Source organism: Chiloscyllium plagiosum, chromosome 11 (genome assembly GCF_004010195.1).
Source record: "Chiloscyllium plagiosum isolate BGI_BamShark_2017 chromosome 11, ASM401019v2, whole genome shotgun sequence".
Classification (NCBI taxonomy): domain Eukaryota; kingdom Metazoa; phylum Chordata; class Chondrichthyes; order Orectolobiformes; family Hemiscylliidae; genus Chiloscyllium; species Chiloscyllium plagiosum.
In genome coordinates, this window is record NC_057720.1 from 85,220,297 (window position 1) to 85,241,838 (window position 21,542).

A 21,542-nucleotide genomic window follows, 5' to 3' on the forward strand; every position below is an offset into this window, starting at 1 on the left:
GAGTGGTGAAATGTATTTGAACCATATAAATTAAGTGCCTGAAGAGGAGGCTGTTGTTTCAATTGATGTATTGACCGAGACACGTCTGACCTTTTAAATTTGCTAGATTTTCAAACAGCAACCATATCCAGTTCAATATTCTGCAGACTCTTGAATTACCTTATGGCCCCCAGATGGAAAACCGTTCCCTTATCCCTGACTCTGAAAGTCTTGGAATGTTAAGATTTACTTATTGTCCATCTTCCAAGCCATTCTTTTGAATAATTAGAAATTGTATGAAACCCATGAGATTCAGTCCATTTGTGCCTGAGTTTTGACAAGTGCAAGGTGCTGCATTTTGGGAAAGCAAATCTGAACAGGACTTATACACTTAAAGGTAAGGTCCTAGGGAGTGTTGCTGAACAAAGAGACCTTGGAGTGCAGGTTCATAGCTCCTTCAAAGTGGAGTCGCAGGTAGATAGGATAGTGCAGAAGGGGTTTCATATGCTTTCTTTTATTGGTCAGAGTACTGAGTACAGGAGTTAGGAGGTCATGTTGCAGCTGTCCAGGAGATTGGTTAGGCCACTGTTGGAATATCGCGTGCAATTTTGGTCTCCTTCCTATCGGAAAGATGTTGTGAAACTTGAAAGGGTTCAGAAAAGATTTACAAGAATGTTGCCAGGGTTGGAGGATTTGAGCTACAGGGAAAGGCTGAACAGGCGGGGGCTGTTTTCCCTGGAGTGTCGGAGGCTGAGGGGTGACATTATAGAGGTTTCAAAATTATGAGGGGCATGGATACGATAACTAGACAAAGTATTTTCCCTGGGGTTGGGGGATCCAGAACTAGAGGGCATAGGTTTAGGGTGAGAGGGGAAAGATATAAAAGAGACCTAAGGGGCAACTTTTTCATGCAGAGGGTGGTACATGTATGGAATGAGCTGCCAGAGAAAGTGGAGGAGGTTGGTACAATTGGAACATTTAAGAGTCACTTGGGTGGGTATATGAATAGGAAGGGTTTGGAGGGTTATGGTCCGGGTGCTGGCAAGTGGGACTAGATTGGGTTGGAACACCTGGTCGGCATGGACAGGTTGGATCGAAGGGTCTGCTTCCATGCTGTACATCTCTGAGTCTGAGTAAGCATATTTTCCAATTCACTTTCAAATATATGTAAGCTATGCAATGAAGGTTTCTATATTCACACTTGTCTGCATTAAATTCTTGGAGGTTGATATATCCGAAGAGACATCCTGCCGTTACAATCCTTAATGTGTCCTTCTCCTAAAGCAGATTACAAGTATTCATGGGTCTACAATTTTGGTACATGCTTAGAAGCCCTTTTTAATAGGCTAATGGGAAAAGGCAAGCTCATGCCTTACAGGCTCCATGAATCTAGAAAAAGTGACCCCAGTCTAAAAGCAGCTTCAGAAATACATACAAACAGAGTTGCATAGATGTATCCTCCCATTTGCTTTGCCAAAAATCATTAATCAGAATATTTCCCAATTGGCTGCATGACCTTGTGTTACTGACCAGCAAGAGTCACAGGATAATCATCAAGATGAGAATCATGGCCAATCAACACAACCAAAAGCAGAAATGTCAATGTTGACATAACTCTTGGTATAATGCATAACACTCCAGGAATTCGAGACAGAATTTAAGACCTATATGGATTAAAGTGGTCTGTATTAACCAGCATACTGTAATTAGTTGAGACATATTTTATGTTTTTATCTCTGATTTTAAATATGGACATGTTCCAGTCTTAGGGTCCCAAATAATACAAGTAATTTCAACCCAGTCTATACACTTAGCTTAATATCTTGAAATCAACCATTCCTCGAATGAGAAAGCAGCCTATGGTCTGGCAAGATTACGGCAACTTAACATTTACTGGTTTTTATTCCTGGTTTTGAGCTTGATAGCTTCTTCACTGAAGATTCACTAATCGGCAGCAAAAAGTTTCCTTCTCACAGGAATAATTACACACCTCTGGAGCAAATGGGACTTGAACCCAGTACCACTGCAACACAAGAGCCCTACCTTAATGTTCATGCTCCGACAATTAGTAGCCATCATCCGTCATCTTAACTTAAATCAAGGTATTGCTTAACATGATTAACCATATTAACGTATTTAATCAATTATGCATCGGATTTGGACAACATTGCCCCAGTGTAAAGGTAAGACACCGCTTAAAAAGTAATTGTGGTCATGAGTCTCAAAACATATTAAAAAAAAATCAAACTGTTAGTTTAAGATCTGTTGCAAGGCACTTCCCTCAGCACCTCAAGTGGCACTTCAATGGATATCCAAACTAGATATCCCACAGTTAGCTTTTCTCGTCAACCCAAAATTGTGGTGGTACTATGCTAGTACTGACAGTGCAGAAATATCAGCCACTTTCATACTGAGAAGACCAAGGTCACTGCGGCAGTGCAAGCCTCCTATTCTCTGGTCTCTATGCACCATCTCAAGTCTCTACCCATCCTTTTCTTCACAGCCACCTAAACCAGACCACTTACATTCTTGGTGTCACACTTAACACGATGCACTTGCAAGCAGACATCTATTTCATCACCTGTATTCTTGATTTACATGCAGGCATGGTTGACCAACAGATGGAATCCTCATTCATGTATTGGATCCCCCAGACTTGACAATTCCAATGCTTTCTGGACCAATGTCCCACTTCCCGTAAGCCTGGATCATCTGATACTTCAATTTGTGTCTTTGAATCCTCAGTATGTGCAATACATCAGGCAACCCAGAGCATCCTCACCAATGGCCAACATTAAGTTTTATGGCTTTTTATACAGCACTGGTTAAAATTTTGCATTTTCAAAATTCATGTTCGTGCTTGTCAAGATTGATGATTTGCATTTCCTTGAATTTGTAAATATTGAGCAAAGTTTAAAATCTGAAAGGAATTTTATAAGCAGATACAGATCCAAATCAATGGTCACAATTAGCAATCTATTGACACTTTTACAACTGAATGACTTACACCACAATTTCATTAATTCTTACAGACAAGCAGTTTCTCCTGGCAGAACCTATGGCAGAAAATGTGAAATCTGGATGCACGAAATTACACTGAATTCAAGAGAGTTATACACAAACATATCTTTAGGCTGATCTGATCCCGAACACACTTTATGCTCCATACAGGTCGATATGCTATAAAGAGCTTATCATTAACACAAATTTGTTTTAACATGATCGACGAGTTGGGGGCACTGTCTCGAAAGCACAAACTTTTAAAATGTGTGTTGGTTGTAATGCGATTACATCGCCAACACTTTAAGTTCTGTTTCAGAAGTGCGATTTTTCTATTATGCAGGGTTGCACAAGAACACAACCATCGTCATAGAAGAATTACCCGAACAAGGTTCCTCCAAACCAATCTGCGAAATATTCTATCCCTGTCAGCTCAACATGCTCGTCTAATTTCCCCTTAAATAGATCTGTTATCTAACTCAGCAAATCCAGTGATAACAAGCTCCACTTTTTCACCACTGTTTGATTGAAGAAATTTCTCCCAAATTCCTTATTATAATGTTAATGATCTTATCTTGATAAACCCACGTTATGCACTTCACCACAAAGTGTTTGACATCCACCTTAACAAACAACTTCAAAATTTTCAAGACCTCCATCAGTTCATCGCTGGGCCTTTTTTGACAAATGAGCTGAGACTGTACTTTTTTGCTATGATCTCATAATTGCTGTAATCCTCATCAATACGTTTTGCACATTTCTCCTCTGCTTCTTAAACATGTGCCCACTGTTTGGTAATTCTCCCAGTGTTGTAACCAAATTGGTCTGAATCACATCAGTCAATCCCGATTTGTCTCTTGAACACAATGGAAACAAGGATCTTTTTGTCAGCTGAGGTGAATGTTAATAGCTGCACAACCAGTGTACCTTTGCCTCCCATGGGTACCTTGTTTATCTGATGTCTTTGGGACGTATACAGTACATTCCACTACGAAGACTGATGCAAAATATTGCTTTATCTGTAATTTTCCTGTTCCTCATTATTAATTCCAGACTGCATCCTCCAAGTCCCAAATTTATTTTAGTTGCTCGCTTTTCATATACTCAGAAGCTCTTGCTGTTTGCTTTTATATTTCTCATCAATTTACTTTTATAATCAATTTTCTCCTCCTTTATTAGTTTCTTAGTGATCTCCTAGAACTCCCAATCCAGTAGGCTATTTTATATAGTATTGCATGCCTCAGTTTTTGATTGGTTGCCTTCCTTGACTATCTTTGTTAACCACTGGTACTCATCCTTTTTTTGACTGGATTAAATTTTTGTTTCGCATTATGAAATATCTGCTTTTATGTCAGCAACTGCTCATTCATTCAGTTTCCACTTAATCTATCTTCCCAGCTTGCATCAGAAAACTCTTTCTTCATACCTCTCCAATTGTCCTAATTTACTTTTAATTTGAAGACTCTGGTTTGAGACCAGAGTTATTCTCCCTCAAACTGGATTTGAAATTCCACCATGTTGTGATCACTACTGCCTTATCTTAGGTCACTATTAGCCCTCCAAAAAAATCTGATTGTCTGGAAGGAATAGATTTGATATTGACCAATCACAGACCAAACTGTCTACTTATTGACCAACAAGAAAATCTACATCTACAAGTTCATGCAACAATTTTAAACAGGTGTGTATTAAAATTCTTGAATTCTCAATTTTACCAGAGATGACTTCAGTTCGAATGTTTCTCGATTGGTAATTCTCCCATGTTACCATGAATATCTTTTATAGTTTGGCCAGCGACCATATTGACTGACTAAACTTTCCCCACTTAAGAAACATGTTTGAAATGGCCAAGTTTGGTATGAGGAAGCATAATCCATTTTTTTTAAACCATCAAAAACACTCAGTGCCTCTCTTATCTGCTTTCAGTATCCAATACCAATAATTTGATTGCATTAATGAAAATAGATGCTGCTCTGGTTAATTATCATTGCAAATTGTTTTGCTTTATTTGTATTGATGTAAACACTTCTGCAGCAAAATTCTGCATGTGAATCTCTGAACAAAATTACTGAAGTATAGTCAATCAGATCTCTCGAGAGATTCTGGAGATGCTGCAAAGGGCATTTTAAGTATACTCTGACCAAGGATGTACTCCTTATCAAACAATAATCTTTACAACTTGTAGCCAGGCTTTGGAGAGAGAAAAATATCAAACACTCCAAATAAAATGACTTAAAGCACTCGCCAGTGAACTTATGCTCTCTATTGAGGGGTACTCATTGCTTTCAAGTCCCTTTTGAACTCATTGTTAATAACTATTCATTTCTATAAACAAGATTACCTGGAATGCATTCTTCATTTGTTTAGAATTTTGCAGTTAGGCCACATTCCTGGGCATCACAATTGAAGGAAAGGCATGCAAGTTAGGAGAGAACATGCAGCAAGATACCGAGTGTCCAGCTGGTGTATCGGGTAAAATCCATTCAATGCATCTCACGTTAAATTTGTTTCAGGAACAGGTCTCACAAGTGTTTGGCCACAGTTGTCAGGAAGGTCACCACATCAAGTTGAACCTATACCCAGACATTTCTCATACAACTTGAATTGTCCCCTTAATACTTTTCTCAAAAGGGATAGTTGTTGCTTTTTATTTAATGTTTTTGTGTAGTCTGCAGATAGCTTGGACAGAACTATGCCAGGAAAGTCTAAACAACTGCCTTCAGGGCAAGACTGTGGACATTTTGTCAGCAAGTTAGCACAGCAGAGACTCTATAATTGCTGGCATATACAAAATGTACTCCAGGATACTATAAAACTATGTCCACAATCACAAAGATGCATTTGTTTCAAAACATATGGTACTTACCAGAAGGAACCGGACAGATTTTTACTGGTTGTTGTTTTAAAACAGATACCACATTTTGAACCGGGTGAATTATAATCGTTTTTCCAGCGAGTGTTGGGCTAGACTGTGACACAGATAATGCTGGAATGAGGATGGGCTTCGGTTGAATCGGTTTCTGTTTTGAAATATTTGACGTGACATTCACTGTAACAGAGGAACACAGGTTTCTAATTCCGGTACAAATAATTACTAGTTATCGAAACTGTAACATGATTTTACATGTAGAGCACTAAAGCTAATCCCAGCAACTCTGGTACAAAATGTACAGAATGCATAATGCTTCATGGTTGATTTTGTTGGGCTGAGTTTGACACCTTTTCCATAGTTTTCCAAGACTGAAGTCTACAAGCTATCAAGAAATAAACGAAAGTCAAGTAAAAAATCTTAATTATCTGTTTCTTTTGAACAAAAGAGGCACAATAATCTTCTTCAAATCATGTAATTTAAGAAGATGCATCAATAATTATCTTCGATGGAGATTCAAAAGATTCTGGAAGTCCCTGCAGATTGGAGGGTAACTAATGTTACTCCAATATTCAAAAAACGGAGGTAGAGAAAAACCAGGGAATTATAGACCAGTAAGCCCAACATCAGTAGTGGGGAAAATTCTCTAATGTATTATTAAGGAGTTTATGGCGGAGCATTTAGAAAGCAGTGGTAGAATCAGAGTCAGCACTAATTTATAAAGGGGAAATTATGCTTCATAAATGTGTTGGATTCTATGAAGATGTAACTCATAGAGTTGACCAGAGGAGCCAATCAATGTGGTATATGTGGACTGTCAGAAAGCATTGACAATATTGTGCAAGATTTATTGGAAGGATGCTTGGCAGATTGGAGGCCTGTGACTAGTGGAGTGTCTCAAAGGTCGGTGCTGGGCCCATTACTGTTTGTTAGCTATATTAACGATTGGATGAGAATGCACAAGGAATAATTAGTAAGTTTGCTAATTACACTAAAATAGGAATTAATGTGGTGAGGAAGGTTATCAGAAATTGTAGCAGGACCTTGATCAGCTGGGGAAATGAGCCGATAAATGGCAAATGGAATTTAATATACATAATTGTGAGGTCTTGCATTTTGGAAAGTCAAATCAAGGTACAGGTTTCATGGTGAATGGTTGGGCCTTAACGAGTGTACTGGAGCAGAGGGACCTTGGATTTCAGGTTCACCGTTCTCTGAAAGTCGAGTCACAGGTGGACAAGGCAGCGATGGCAGTTTCTGGCACCCTGGCCTTCATCAGTCAGGGCACTGAGTATAGAAATTGGGAAGTTATGTTGCACTTGTACAGGACCTTGGTGAGGCCGCACTTGGAGTATTGTGTTCAGTTTTGGTTACCTTGCTACAGAAGGATGTTATTAAACTGAAAAGAGTGGAGCAAAAATTTACAAGGAAGTTGCCTGGACACAATGGGCTGAGTTACAGGGACAGGTTGGACAAGCTCGGACGTTTTTCTTTAGTTTAGGAGATTGAGGGGGAACACTATGGAAATGCATAAGATCAAGAGAGGCATGAATAGGGTGAATGCACTATCTTTTTCCCAGGGTTGGGGAATAGAGGACTAGAGGGCATCAGTTTAAAGTTAGAGGAGAAAGGATAAAAGAGAACCTGAGGAGCAACGTTCTTACACAGAGGGCGGTATGCCATGTGGAATGAGCTGCCACTGGATGCGGTTGAAGCGGGTACACAACATTTAGAAGACATTTGGATAAATACATGGATAGGAAAGAATTAGAAGGATATGGGCCAAGTGCAGGGAAATGGGGTCAGCGTGGACAGACATTTTGGTCGGCATGGACCAGTTTGGGCCTGTCCCCGTGCTGTAGGACTCTATGACTCTGAGCGAGGTCGGTGGGGGGGGATATTCAGAGACTTATAAAATTCTAATAGAACTGGACAGGGTAGATGCAGGAAGCATTTTCCTGATGGTGGGTATGTCCAGAACCAGGGGTCACAGTTTGAGGTTTCAGAGTGGGCCATTTAGGACTGAGATGAGGAGACATTTCTTCACCCAAAAAATGATGAGCCAGTGGAATTCATTACCAGAAGAAGTAGTTGATGTCAAAACATTGAATGCATTCAAGAGGCAGCTAGATTTAGTACTTGGGGCGAATGGGATCAAAGGTTAATGAGAAAAAGCAGGATTAGGCCACCGTGTCGGACAATCAGCCATAATCGTGAATGATGGAGCAGGCTCAAAGGGCTGAATGGCCTCTTCTTATGTTTCTATGACATTTTTGATCGATAAAATTAAACCAAGATGAGTAATACTTGCAGCTACCATTTCCAATTCACATAATTTTGTAATGTACCCCTAGATTCCAATAGGAAATAAATGATGCAAATAACTGGATGATACAGAGAGAATAGTTTTGGCATAATAAAACAGAATCCAACAGTGCTTTACATGGTCTCATTAGAAATCACCTTAAGTAAAACGTAGTTATGATACCTGGTACAGACTCTTCACACTTAACTTCAAGGGAGCTTGTCACCTTTGACTCTCTTGATGGAGAAGAACAATCACTGGTCTTACTCCATGGTGAAACTGGAGAAGACTGACATGATAAGGTGTACAGTAGTTCTTCCTATTTTGAGTAAAATAGGGAAGTTACAGTCAGAACTACAAGTAGTATAAACCTTGGTGCGAATTCTGTAAATACCAACTTACTATTTCAAAGTAATTTATTATATATGCAAAATCCTGGGAGATTGGAAAGATGAAGTAAATGCAAATTCTCTTTTCAATCACGAAGAACATTGTATACTTTAATATTAGCATGACAAAAAAAGTCAATGATAATGAGAGGTTGCAAAGAAAACATGAACTTGCTGTCTCTCCAGAGATGTTGCTATATACTGCCAGCATTTAACATTCTACTTCTAATAATTATGCGGATGTATTTTCTTTGTGTCACACACTATCAGTTTACCAAATCAAAGTATCAATGATCACAAACATTTTCTGACTTCAAGTTTTTCATTTCCCTCTTAACCTCCCGTAAAAGCAGCATGGTTATCAACTGAAGAGTTCACTCATGAACGAGAACAATTGTAAGCATGGAGAGCATTCAGCCAGTTTGCAAATCAAAGGATAAAAATGCAGATACATAGTACAATTCATGATCTCAGAACATCTCAAAACACTTTGCAGACAATGATATACTTTTGAAATTCATAACTGGCATGGCAGGTAATGTCAAAGAGTGTGGTGCTGGAAAAGCACAGCTGTTCAGGCAGCATCAGAGAAGCAGGAGAATCGACGTTTCAGGCATAAGCCCGTAATCAGGAATGAGGCTTGTGGGCCAAAGAGGCAGAGAGATAAATGGGAAGCGGCTGGGGCTGGGGAGAGGTAGCTGGCAATACTATAGGTAGATGAAGCTGGGGGTGAAAATGATAGGTCGGAGAGAAGGGTGGATCGGATAGGTGAGAAGGAAGATGGATAGGTAGGACCATTTAAGAGAGTGGCGCTGAGATGGAAGATTGGGACTGGGGAAACTGGTGAAATCCACATTGATCCCATGTGGTTGGATGGTCCCAAGGCAGAAGATGAGGCATTTTTCATCCAGGCGTTGGGTAGTTAGGGTTTGGTGATGGAGGAAGCCCAGGACCTGCATGTCCTTGGGGGAGTGGGTGGGAGAATTAAGGTGTTCACCCACATGCCAGTGGGGGTTGGTCAGTGCGGGTGTCCCAGAGATGTTCTCTGAAATGATCCGCTAGATGGCATCCTGTCTCTCCAACATAGAGGAGATTATACTGGGTGGAACAGATGCAGTAGATAACCTTTGTGGAAGTACAGGTAAATTTCTGTCGGAAGTGGAAGGATCCTTTGGGGCCTTGGATGGAGGTGAGGGACTCGGTGTGGGCACAGGTTTTGCACTTCCTGCAATGGCAGGGGAAGGTGCCAGGAGGGGAGGGTGGGTTGGTGGGGCGTGGACCTGACAAGGGAGTCGCGGAGGGAATAGTCTCTCCAAAATGCAGATGGGAGTGGTGAGGGAAATATATCTCTTGTGGTAGGGTCTGTTTGTAGGTGGCGGAAATGGCAGAGGATGATGCGGTGTATCCAGAGGTTGTTGGGGTGGAAGTTCTGTCCTTTGTTTTGAGTGGTCTGGCTTAGGCTCTAACATTTTTAAGCAGGCAGCCCAGGCCATAACTTTGCAATTTGTTTCGGTAAGTATACAGTGAAAGTCACTCGGACTAAGTTAGCCAGGTTGACTACCAAGTTTTAAAACAGACAAAAATTTATTCACAAAAGTATGCAATGAAACACAAAGAACAGAAAAAAAGAACCCCTACAGAACTCAGTCTATCCAAATGAGACTTCAATTATGCTCTTCCGAATATATACAACAGTCCCAATAAGCAAACCCCTTAACCATAGTAAAAATGAAACAAAGGCTTACAGGTCGAAGTTAAAAGGGCAGAAGGAGAGAGAGTGAGTTTCACAGCCAGTGTCCACATAGCCCACAGCTGAACTCCCCAACTAGTTCTGGACTGAACTGCTCAGCTAGAGAGGTGGCTACACCCCCCTGATTTATACAGATTATTTGTAAAAATATAAAATCTTTGGCCTAAAGACTCATCTGTTTACTTATAAACAAAAAGGCCTTTCATCTCTGTAGCAAACCCAGCCTTTATGGAGCCCGGTCTGTTTTACGACCCCTCTGAAAAAAAAAGCTAAGAAGTATCCTTGAGAAAAGGATCAGCTTTTAGAGAAAAGGACCAGCTTGTGACACCTTGTTACAATTGGAGGGTTGGGGTTCAAGGGTGGAAGTATAGGGAGTGGAGGAGATGCGTTGGAGGGCATTGTCGACCATGTGGGAGGGGAAATTCCGGTCTTTGAAGGAGGAGGCTATCTGGGATGTCCTATGGTGGAATTGGTCCTCGTGGTAGCAGATGCGACTGAGGCAGAGGAATTAGGAATAAGGGATAGCATATTTACAGGAGGCAGGGTGGGAGGATGTGTAGTCCAAGTAGCTGTGGGAGTGAGTAGGTTTGTCGTGGATTTACATGTTGAGTCGGTTGCTGGATATGGAGATGGAGAGGTCTAGGAAGTGGAGGGAGGTGTCGGAGATGGTCCAGGTTAATGTGAGAGCAGGGTGAAAGATGTTGGTGAAGTTGATGAACTGCTCAACCTCCTAGTGGGAGCATGAGGTAGCGCTGATATAGTTATCATTGTAGTGGAGAAAAAGTGGGGAATGGTAGTTGTGGAAGATGGACTGTTCCATGTACCTGACGAAGAGACAGGCATAGCTGGGGCCCATGCGGGTGTCCATGGCTACCCCTTTGGTTTGGAGGAAGTGGGAGGATTGGAAGTTGTTGTTGAGGGTGAGAACCAGTTCAAGGAGTCGAATGAGAATGTCAATGGAAGGGTACTAGTTGGGTCGATGTGAGAGGAAGAAACGGAGGACTTGAAGGCCTTTGTCTTGGTGGATAAGCTTTACATAAATGACTGCATAATCAGAGCAACTGAGGAATAAGTATTTGCCAGGACATCAGGGAAACTTCTAGTTCTCCATCGAAAAGCATAGTGCGGTGTTATAACAAGGCAAGAGTGTCCATTTCACAACTTCCCTGAATGACAAAATCTTTGGCCATGCCCAATAAAGTACAAGCTAAGAGTATCCACCCAGTCTCTGGACTGAGTCTTCAGCTTTCAACCACTTGGTTCAGAGGTACAAAGGCACTCGCTCTGAACTATGGCTCTTCACCCAAAAATGAAAGACTGGGAAAGACAGCCAGAATAAAACACAATCTTGTCAGGGATACAGAACAGCCAAGTTGAGAGTAGACAAATTAAATTTTAACAAAACAGAAGGTGGCAGGAAACATTGATTGAAAACAATGAGACTTTGACTGAAAGTGGTAAAAGGATGCGAGACAAGGAGAACCAGATGATGAAAAATTGATGCTTGTAAACATCTTGGAAATCCAAAAGAAGATTGTGTAGTTGGGGTAAACATAATCCCAACTACATACAGCACTTTAACAATGCTTCTTTACATTATTTCAAACATAGCAGCTCACTTTGCACATTTGATCACTTTAAATAAATCTACCCATCTTTTTGATTAGTGATATGAAAGGAGCTTTAACACAAATGTTAGCCTTTTCATCAGCATTATAAGTTCCATTCACTAACCATTTAAAACAATATCATTCTTTGTTGTGCAATCAGGCACATGAAATGACAGACACGTTAAATACTTCATATCATCTCCAAAGTACAGGAAAGGAATGATATAAGAAAAACCAAAACTAAATCAAGGTAGGAGTTTGCTTGATTTCATACAAGCAAATAAATATTGTAAATGGAGAAAATGTAACTAAAGAGAAGGTAGAACTCCAAGACTTAATAGTGCAGAGAAGCAGTGATAATATCACTGGGCAGTGATAATATCACTGGACAGTAATCCCTGTGATCCCACAGTCTGGGAAATGGACTCAAACACTACTTTGGTAGGTGGTTGGAATTTCATATCAATTACTAAATCTGTGATATAAATGACCATGAAACAATCACTGATCGTTGTAATAATCTATCTGGTTCATTTACTTTTTTTTTGAGCTGAGTAGGGGGACATGCTGCTTTTCTCAGCTTTGGCCTACAAGTGATACTGAACCCAATGCAATGTGGTTGACTCTAGCTTCTGAAATGGCGTAACAAGGGCAACAGATATCAGCCTTTCTATTCACACCAACATCCAATGAAAGAATAAAGAAAAACTGCATTGTAATAAAGGGTGAAGAAATTCTAGATGTCCAAGCCATATAATCTTTGAAAACTAGTTATGTTGAATTGCTTTTTTGGATAGGAGGGCAGTAAATAACTCATGGAGAATTCCCATAAGCTGTTGGTTTAGACTGAAGAGGTGAGCAATTTAAAATATGCTACTTGATCAAATATGGATTTTACAGAATCACAGAATTGTTCATTCACAGGAGGCCATTCAGCGCATCATGCCTATAGCAGTACTTTTACCTAGAGTAATTTTCCTGCCTTTTCCCAATATCCCTGCATTGCATTTCTATCCAAATAATAATTCAATGCCCTCTTGAATGCCTCAGTTGAAACTGGGTCCACCACATTTCCAGGCAGTGCAGTTCATGTTAGATTCCCTACAGTATGGAAACGGGCCAAATGGCCCAACAAGTCCACATCCAACCCTCTGAAGAGTAACCCACCCAGACCAATTTCCCTCTGACTAATGCACCTAACACTATGGGCAATTTAGCATGGCCAATTCACCTGACCTGCATAGCTTTGGAGCACCCGGAGGAAACCCACACAGACACGGGGAGAGTGTGCAAACTCCACACAGACAGTAGCCAGAGGCTGGAATTGAACCTGTGTCCCTGGCGTTGTGAGGCAGCAGTGCTAACCACTGAGCACAGTGCCACCCCATAATATCTTAAATACTTAATGTGTGAAAAAAAGTTCTCTCATTATCATTGCTCCACTTGCACATCACTTCAAATCTTGCCTTCTTGTTCTTTTTCCTTTTATGATCAGGAACAGGTTCTCCCCGTCAACTCTGTCCAACCTGGTCATGACAAATCTTCACTCAGTCTTTTCCTCTCCCAGGAGAACAGTCCCAATATCTTTAATCTATCACAGAACCAAAATTTCTCATTCCTCAAACCCATTCTTGTAAATCATTTTGCACCATTTCTAATACATTGACAGGGACATTTAAGCAACTCTTGGATAGGCATATGGAAGAAAGTACAATGAAGGGTATGTAGGTTAGTCTAATCTTCAAGTCGGATAAAAAGGCCAACACAACATAGAGGGCCAAAAGGCCTCTCCTGTGCTGTACTGTTCTATGTGGCGCCCACAATTGTACACAATACCGTAGTAGAGTTCTAATAGGTGTTCTGTACAAGTGCAACATGACCTCCCTGCTCTTGTACACTAGGCTCCTATTAATAAAGCCAAGAGTAGCATCTGCTTTATTTGTTCATCTCCAGCTGTCCTGTCATCTTCAATGATCTGTGCACACATCCCCAAGTCCCTCAGCTCTTGCACTCCCTTTAATAAATTGTACCTCCCATTTTATGGATGTCTTTCAATGTTCTTCCAACCAGAATATAGCATCTCACACTTCTCTGCATTGAGCCTCATCTGCCAACCAGCCACCCACTCCACCAACTTGTCAATGTTGTTCTGGATTTGTATGTGGTCCTGAATTTGTAGTGGGTAACTCAAGTCTTAGTAATGCAGTCAAATCTTTTGATGGCACTGTTACAAAAAATGGATACAGTTCACTCATTTCCTGTTGGGAAGTGAGGAATAAAGTGGTGACACGCTGTTGCATTTATTGACTTTTAGAAGATATGTATTGAGATTATACATCAGAAACTTGGCAATAATACTTATACATAAAACTGCCAGCAACCTGTTACTTAGGTAGTTAGGTAATTCATTCAGAAATCAGAGAAAGAAAGTCAAGATGACAGAAAACCATTTTAACCGAGAGGTGGTATAGTGGTAATATGTACCAGTAACCCAGAACCTCAGGTTAATTAACTTAAATCCCACCAGAGCCAATAATTAGATTAGAATTCAAGAAAACTTTGGAATTGATTAGATTAGATTCCTCTACAGGCCCTTCGGCCCAACAAGTCCACACCAACACTCTGAAGAGTAACCCACCCAGACCCATTTCAGTCTGACTAATGCTTCTAATACTATGGGCAATTTAGCATGGCCAATTCACTTGACCTGCACATCTTTGGACTGTGGGAGGAAATCGGAGCACCCGGAGGAAACCCACTCAGACACAGAGAGAATGTGCAAAGTCCACACAGTCGCCCGAGGCTGGAATCGAACCTGGGTGCCTGTTGCTGCGAGGCAGCAGTGCTAACCACTAGTTGAATGGCTGCTGTCCACTGTTACAAAAAATGGATACAGTTCACTCATTTCCTGTTGGGAAGGAAATCTCTCATCCTTATCTGATAGGGCCAACGTGAAATTCCAAATCCACAAAATTTGAAGTTAGGTCAATTGCAAGTTTCAACAGAAACTTTGTTCAGCAAAGATATTCACAGAGTTATAGAGATGTACCGCACAGAAACAGACCCTTCAATCCAAATTGTCCATGCCGAACAGATATCTTAAACTAAACTAGTCCCATTTCACAGCACTTGGCCCATATCCCTTCCTATTCATATATCCATCCAGATGTCTTTCAAATGTTGTAATTGTACCAGACTCCACCACTTCTTCCGGCAGTTCATTTCATACACGCACCATCCTCTGCATGAAAAAGCTGCCCCTTAGGACCCTTTTAAATCTTTCCCACTTCACCCTAAACCTATGCCCTCTAGCTCTGGACTCCCCCATCCCAGGAAAAAAGACCTTTTGTCTATCTACCCATGTCCCACATGATTATATAAACCTCTATAGGGTCACCTCTCTGCCTCCCACACTCCTTCATTTCATACACGCACCATCCTCTGCATGAAAAAGTTGCCCCTTAGGACCCTTTTAATTCTTTCCCAATTCACCCTAAACCTATGCCCTCTAGCTCTGGACTCCCCCATCGCAGGAAAAAAGACCTTTTGTCTATCTACCCATGTCCCACATGATTATATAAACCTCTATAGGGTCACCTCTCTGCCTCCCACACTCCAGGGAAAACAGCCCCAGTCTATTCAGCCTCTCCCTAAAGCTAAGGGTTCAGGGTTATGAAACAAAAATGAGTAGATAAAGTAAGATAAAGATCAATTACAATCTAATGGAATGTTGAAACAGTGCAGAGATAAATGATCTACTCCTATCCTACTTCCCTGCTTTCTTTCACTCAATAGAACAATAGTACATCATAGTTCAATAAGTCAGTGGTGCGCCCCATGAACCACGATTTGAAACTCACATTCTTCAGCAAAATATTGCAGACTCAAATGAATCTTTTAAAATATTGTGGTTTGTGACTGTTCTCAGCAGCCAAAACAAATCAAGACTCAGCCCAGCATCCAAAAAAACTGCTTACGTTTTGCAAAATTGAATCTGAAGAAGTCATTGAACAGCTCGAAGCTGGAGACTGAGGCTCAGACATGATCTGCGTGCCTGCAGAAAAGGACAAAAAATATACATCATTCACATGAACACATTGACAACTTTGCAAATCATTTCTTCCACCAAAGTTTTGTGATTGTGCATAACAACATGGTAAGCGAATTCAATTAATAAGTAACTTACCTTGAACAAAACAAATTCCTGCTCATAGAAACAGAGTCATACACTATGGAAACAGACCCTTTGGTCTAACCAGTCCACACCGACCATGTTCCCAAACTAAACTCATCCCACCTGCCTGTAGTTTGCCCATGTCCCTCCAAACCTTTCCTATTCATGAACTTATCCAAATATCAATTAAAACGTTCTAACTGCATGAGCATCCACCATTTTCTCTGGCAGTTCATGCTTCACACAAACCTTTCAGTAAAAATGTTGCCCCTTCTGTCCTTTTTAAAAAACTTTCTCCTCTCACTTTAAAAGTATGCCCCCTTGTGTTGAATTCCCCTACCCTAGGGAAAAGATCCTTGTCATTCACCTTATCTACACTCCTTATGATTTTATAAACCTCAACCTCCAACGCTCCAGTGAAAAAAGTTCCAGCCTTGCCAGTCTATTTTTATATCTGAAACCCTCCATTCCTAGCAACATGTTTGTAAATCTTTTCTGAACCCTCTCCAGTTTACTAATATCCTTCCTCTAACTGGGTGACCAGAACTGCACACAGTGCTCCAGACGATCTTTTAATTGAATTACACTCAGTGAATTAACATTTTATCTTGGGCAGACACAAATATTGTCAGTTTTTACTCACCAAGCTGATTATAAATAAATTCATCTCCAATCAGTTTCCAATGAAGTACACATTCACGAAAGTCATTTTAAGCTCATTAATGTCTATATCAATGTCTTAGATGTAGAGAGCAAATGTATGGTAGCAAAATTTGGCAGTTACACCAATGTAGACTGAAAATTGAATTGTCAACAGGAGTTGAAGAGTCTACAAAGCTACATAGGTGGATTCAGTGAGTGGGCAAAAAAAGTTGGCAGATGGAAGATTACGTAGGAAATGCGAACTCGTCCAGTTTGGCAGCAAGTTTCCTATTTAAATAGAGATTGCAGAACTTGGGTTAGTACAATCAGATCTGGGTGCCCTGGTAGATGAATCACAAAAGGTTTGCGAGTACAGCAAGTGATTTTCACAATGTATGGGCTATATCTTTTTACTTCTGGGTTTTTTAATCCAACACATTGAAATGAAAAAGAACTGTTTTTAACATTAATGCTTTGTAAGGGTACTACATGTTTGAAAAGTAAACTGACTTCCAATGCAATCATCATGTAAACAACTGAACATGCAGTATCTAATGTTTAAGTTGCAGACAAAGAGGGGCCAGAGGCTTCTGTTTTCAGATGCAGCTGAGTGGTGACAAAAAGGTAAGTGTTCTATGGATTAGTAACTTTTATCTGTGACAGAGAACATTTGTGTGCCAACAACTGCGAGATTGGTTCTCAGATAGTTGAGCAGCCTAGTGCTGGAAACAAAGTAAAGAGACACAGAGTGAGATGGGGAAAGGAAGTGTGCTGACTTTGTCCATGCCGAGAAACTGCTTGTTCTTTGCAGCCAAAAACCCAGTTTAAACCTGAAGAAAATCAGTAATCCTTCCAACAGCATTTGCTGTAACCTGTGACTTTTGAATTGATAAGTCAGAGACAGGGACATTTTTCAAGTGAAAGTTCATGTGGAATGCTTACAAACTCAGAAACATCCAGAGACAGACATCGGAAGAAGAAAGGGTCTCATCACCCAAAGAAGAACCATCTCCACCTCAACATCAAAACTGGGAAGCAAACACCACCGAACTAATTTTCTAGTTTTTTTTATCTCCGCCAATAAATCTATTTTCACCTATTTATCTGTGTGCGTATGTAAGGGGGAGTTTAAAAGGGATTAAGTGTTTTAGTTAGCAGTGTCAATGGTTTAGATCTGCTTACTATAGTCCAATTACTCGGAATAAATAATAATTCTCGGTTAGTACAGAAATCTGATGTGTTTTCTATCAAACTGAAAGACAGGTAAATTGTAATGCTGTGCATACTTCAAAAAAAATCTTCAACATTTGATATGATTCCTTGAATTCTCCAGAAATCAGTAGAGGCTGTACTTATTCAAGATCAAATTTGACAGGTTTTTACAAGAGACAATAAAATCAGTGAGTATGGCAGAAAGAGAAGTGGAGTTGACCCAACACTGGAATCATCCGAGATCTAACTGAATGGTGGAGCAGACTCAAAATGCCAAAGAGCTTACTCTTGCTCTTAAGGTCTCACTAGACAGTTCTGCACTCAAATACCAAGACTGTACTATGCCATTACAATCATGTATCAAAGCAGACATGTTAAAAAAAAAATTTTGTATCATACATCTAAAATTCAAGTTTAAGGACTGCCCATTATTACCCAGTTTCTACTGTCCATCCTCCATTTGCCTCCTCCAAATCTGTCCCTTGCCTTTTCAGACATGGTGGGTCTCTGTAGAAATGAGTGTGAGCTTCTCACCTTGTATTCAGAAATTCATATTTTCAATCAAATCATGCTCAGTCACTGTAAATGATGAGTAAAAGATACCTGGAGACATGTTGCATGTTGGTCCCCAAGGATCATCATCCCAAGGTGAGACTTCCAAACTGAAGTCAATTTCCATGTCCATATCCTATTGAAGTAAAAACAGAAGGGAAACTTTACATTTTCGCACAACACAAGTTTTCAACCTGCCACCATGAATGCAGACAATTCCAATAACTCTACATTCCTTACCTGCAAAATGGACTTCAAAGCTTTTTTGAACGTGTAAGATATTGTATCCAATGTTAAATCAACATCATCCACTAAATTAAGTTGTCATTTTTTAACTAAACTTGGCTTTTTGGCCCAGTAGTTTCAATTCTTTACTGTTATAAAGTAAGTCACTTCATCAAAATAGAACAAAAATATCCCAATATAGACTGAGAAAAACACTGACTCTTGAACCCCTACCAACTCCATGACATCAGGTGAACATGTGCAAGGAAACCTTTGGGTGATCATCACCTATTGCTCCAGCTCAACTAATTAACCAGCACTCCTTCTTGAAAGCCAACTGGAAGAAACACAGAGTTGCAAAGGCACAAAGTTCTGGGATGAGGGACTTCAATGGGCATTACCTAAAATGGATCTGTAACACAACTACTGAATGAGTTTGCCAAGTTCCAAACGGCATAATTGCTCCACTGGCTATGTGGCAGGGTGTAGGGTAAACAACAATTAAAAACCTTATTTAACCTGACTGTCATCAATCCAGAGAGGCATCTGTCTATGACAGCATTAGTACAAGTGATCACAGCGCATTCCTTGTGGAAATGAAGGCCCATCTTCATATTGATGATACCTTCATCGTGTTGTGTGGTTCTACTATTGTCCCGCTTCCCCTCCCAGTCAAAGTAAAACGCTCACAGACATAGTGTAGTTTTACCTCCTTCATCTTTATCCCGGGCCCTGGAAGAAGAAAGAACGATCACCCACATGCACAGAGACAGGAGTTCACGGTTTTCTCTGGAATAGCAGTTTCTTAATGAATTATATAGACATTTTACAGGGAGGACCATCCAGATAAGACAACGTACATGTTGATTGGTTGACCGTTATCAACAGCGAGTGTCAGCAGCAAAGATTAAGCCATCTGGTGTTCCACAATGAATGTTCTTAACCTTAACTGGTTTCACATAATGAATACTTTTCACCTTGTTCAACTGACCTTACATACCGGCATACCTAAAAATGAGGTGATAACCTGGTGAAGGTACAATGTAGAACAACCTGCATGCAAAACATTAGAAGTAGCATGCTACCGAGTAAAATTATTTCACAATTAACAAATCAGATGCAAGCCACATCCAGCCATGAATTGTGGTTGATAAGTAAATTAACAAAAGGAGGAGGGTTCTTCCTCAAAATGTGGAGCTGAGCACTTCAGTGTAAAAGATAAGGTTTAAGCATTAATATTTATCTTCAGCCACAAATGCCAAGTAGGGGATCTATCCCGAGGTCCCCAGCATCACAGATACTGCCTTCAGCCAATGCAATTCACTCCCAGCGATATCAAGAAAAGTTGTCGTCCCTGACAACATCCCAGCAACAGGACTGAAGATATATGCTCTATAATTATGCCCAAGTGTTCCAAAACAATAACAACAGTGGAATCCACCAGAGTGTGAAAAATTGTCCATCTAGGTTCTGCCTACAAAACGGAGCAAAAACCGAATCCAGCCAATTACTGCACCAGGCTACACTCAATTGATGGAAAAGGTTGCAGACAATGCTGTGACCAGCTTTTGTAGACAATCTTTATATGGCTGGCCCAATACAGTTGCCAGTCAGGAGTAATCCTAGGATACTGATAGTGAGAAATTCAGCAACAGCAATGCCATTAAATGTGAAAGGGATTATTGGATACCCCTTGTTGAAAATGGTCATTATCTGACATGTAGGATTTGAAAGTTCCTTTGCACTTAACAGCCATTGTCAGAATGTTGTCCAGGTCTTGTTGCATTTGGACACAGTGTTTCAGATCCAGACAGACAGTCACAAAAGGAGCTGAACATTGTGCAATGCAACCTTACAACAGAGGGAAGGTAATTGATGAAGCACCTGAAGATGGTAGGCCGAACACATCACATTGCAGTGATGTCCAATGCTCAGATGATTGACCTTCAATAATTGCAACCATCTTATCTTGTACCAGTATGACTCCAAAAAGCAAAAAGATGTCCCTCTGATTCACACTTACTCCACACTTGCCAGGGATCCTTGATGCCATTACTCAGTCAAATGCATCCTTGATGTCAAAGCAATCATTCTCATTTTCCCTCTTAACTTGAGGTTTTCTGTTCATATTTGGACTTAGGCTGTAATGAGGTCAGGGGCTGAGTAGTCCTGTGAAGCCCCTAAATTAAGCACCAGTAAGAAGGTTATTTGTTGATTAAGTTTCGCTTGACAGCACTGTAAACAACTCTTCCATTCACTTGGCAAGTCATGATGGAGTGGTGATTGGTTTGGTTGGATTTAACCTGGTTTTTCAGGACAAGTGTGATTGTTAGAAGTCAATTATCTAAGTCCCAGACATTACTGCAAGTGGTGTTGAGGGTTGTGTTTGATGCCCAACCACCTTTAGCTGCTTCTTCAAATGCCTTCCTTCCATCCTAAATCAGAGACACAGATGTTTGCATCATGTTCTGTACCATTCTCAACTCCTCAGATTTTGATGAACTCATATCCACATACTTGTGCAAGATTGGACAACATCCAAGCTTTGGCTGCAAAGTAGTAAGTATCTTGATACAAATGTTCAGCAATTATCGTTCCAAAGAGAGAATCCAAACATCTGTCCTCAATGATTGTGACAACAGTAACGCTGAATCCCTCACTACCATCACACTGGACAAGAAGCTGAACAGGACAAGCTTTTTAAATATTGTGGCTAAAGAACAAATCAGCATCTAGGAATTCTGTAGCAATGCATATACTACTGAAAATTTACAGGACACAGATCAAGATTGCGATAGAATATTCCCCACTAACCTGGTTGAGTGTAGTCCATCA

The 21,542-nt window shown here is 40.4% G+C and overlaps 1 protein-coding gene across 1 annotated transcript in view; it reads right to left on the reverse strand.

Moving 5' to 3' along the window:
- atf6 (activating transcription factor 6) overlaps nt 1–21,542 on the reverse strand; it is a 335,361-nt gene that overhangs the window by 296,987 nt on the left and 16,832 nt on the right. The window contains exons 3-6 of the mRNA XM_043699998.1: nt 18,534–18,618; nt 15,880–15,956; nt 8,337–8,472; nt 5,846–6,028 (exon numbers count right to left, since the gene is read on the reverse strand). Of these exons, the coding sequence (XP_043555933.1) occupies nt 5,846–6,028; nt 8,337–8,472; nt 15,880–15,956; nt 18,534–18,618 (481 nt within the window). The remainder of the gene's footprint in view (nt 1–5,845; nt 6,029–8,336; nt 8,473–15,879; nt 15,957–18,533; nt 18,619–21,542) is intronic.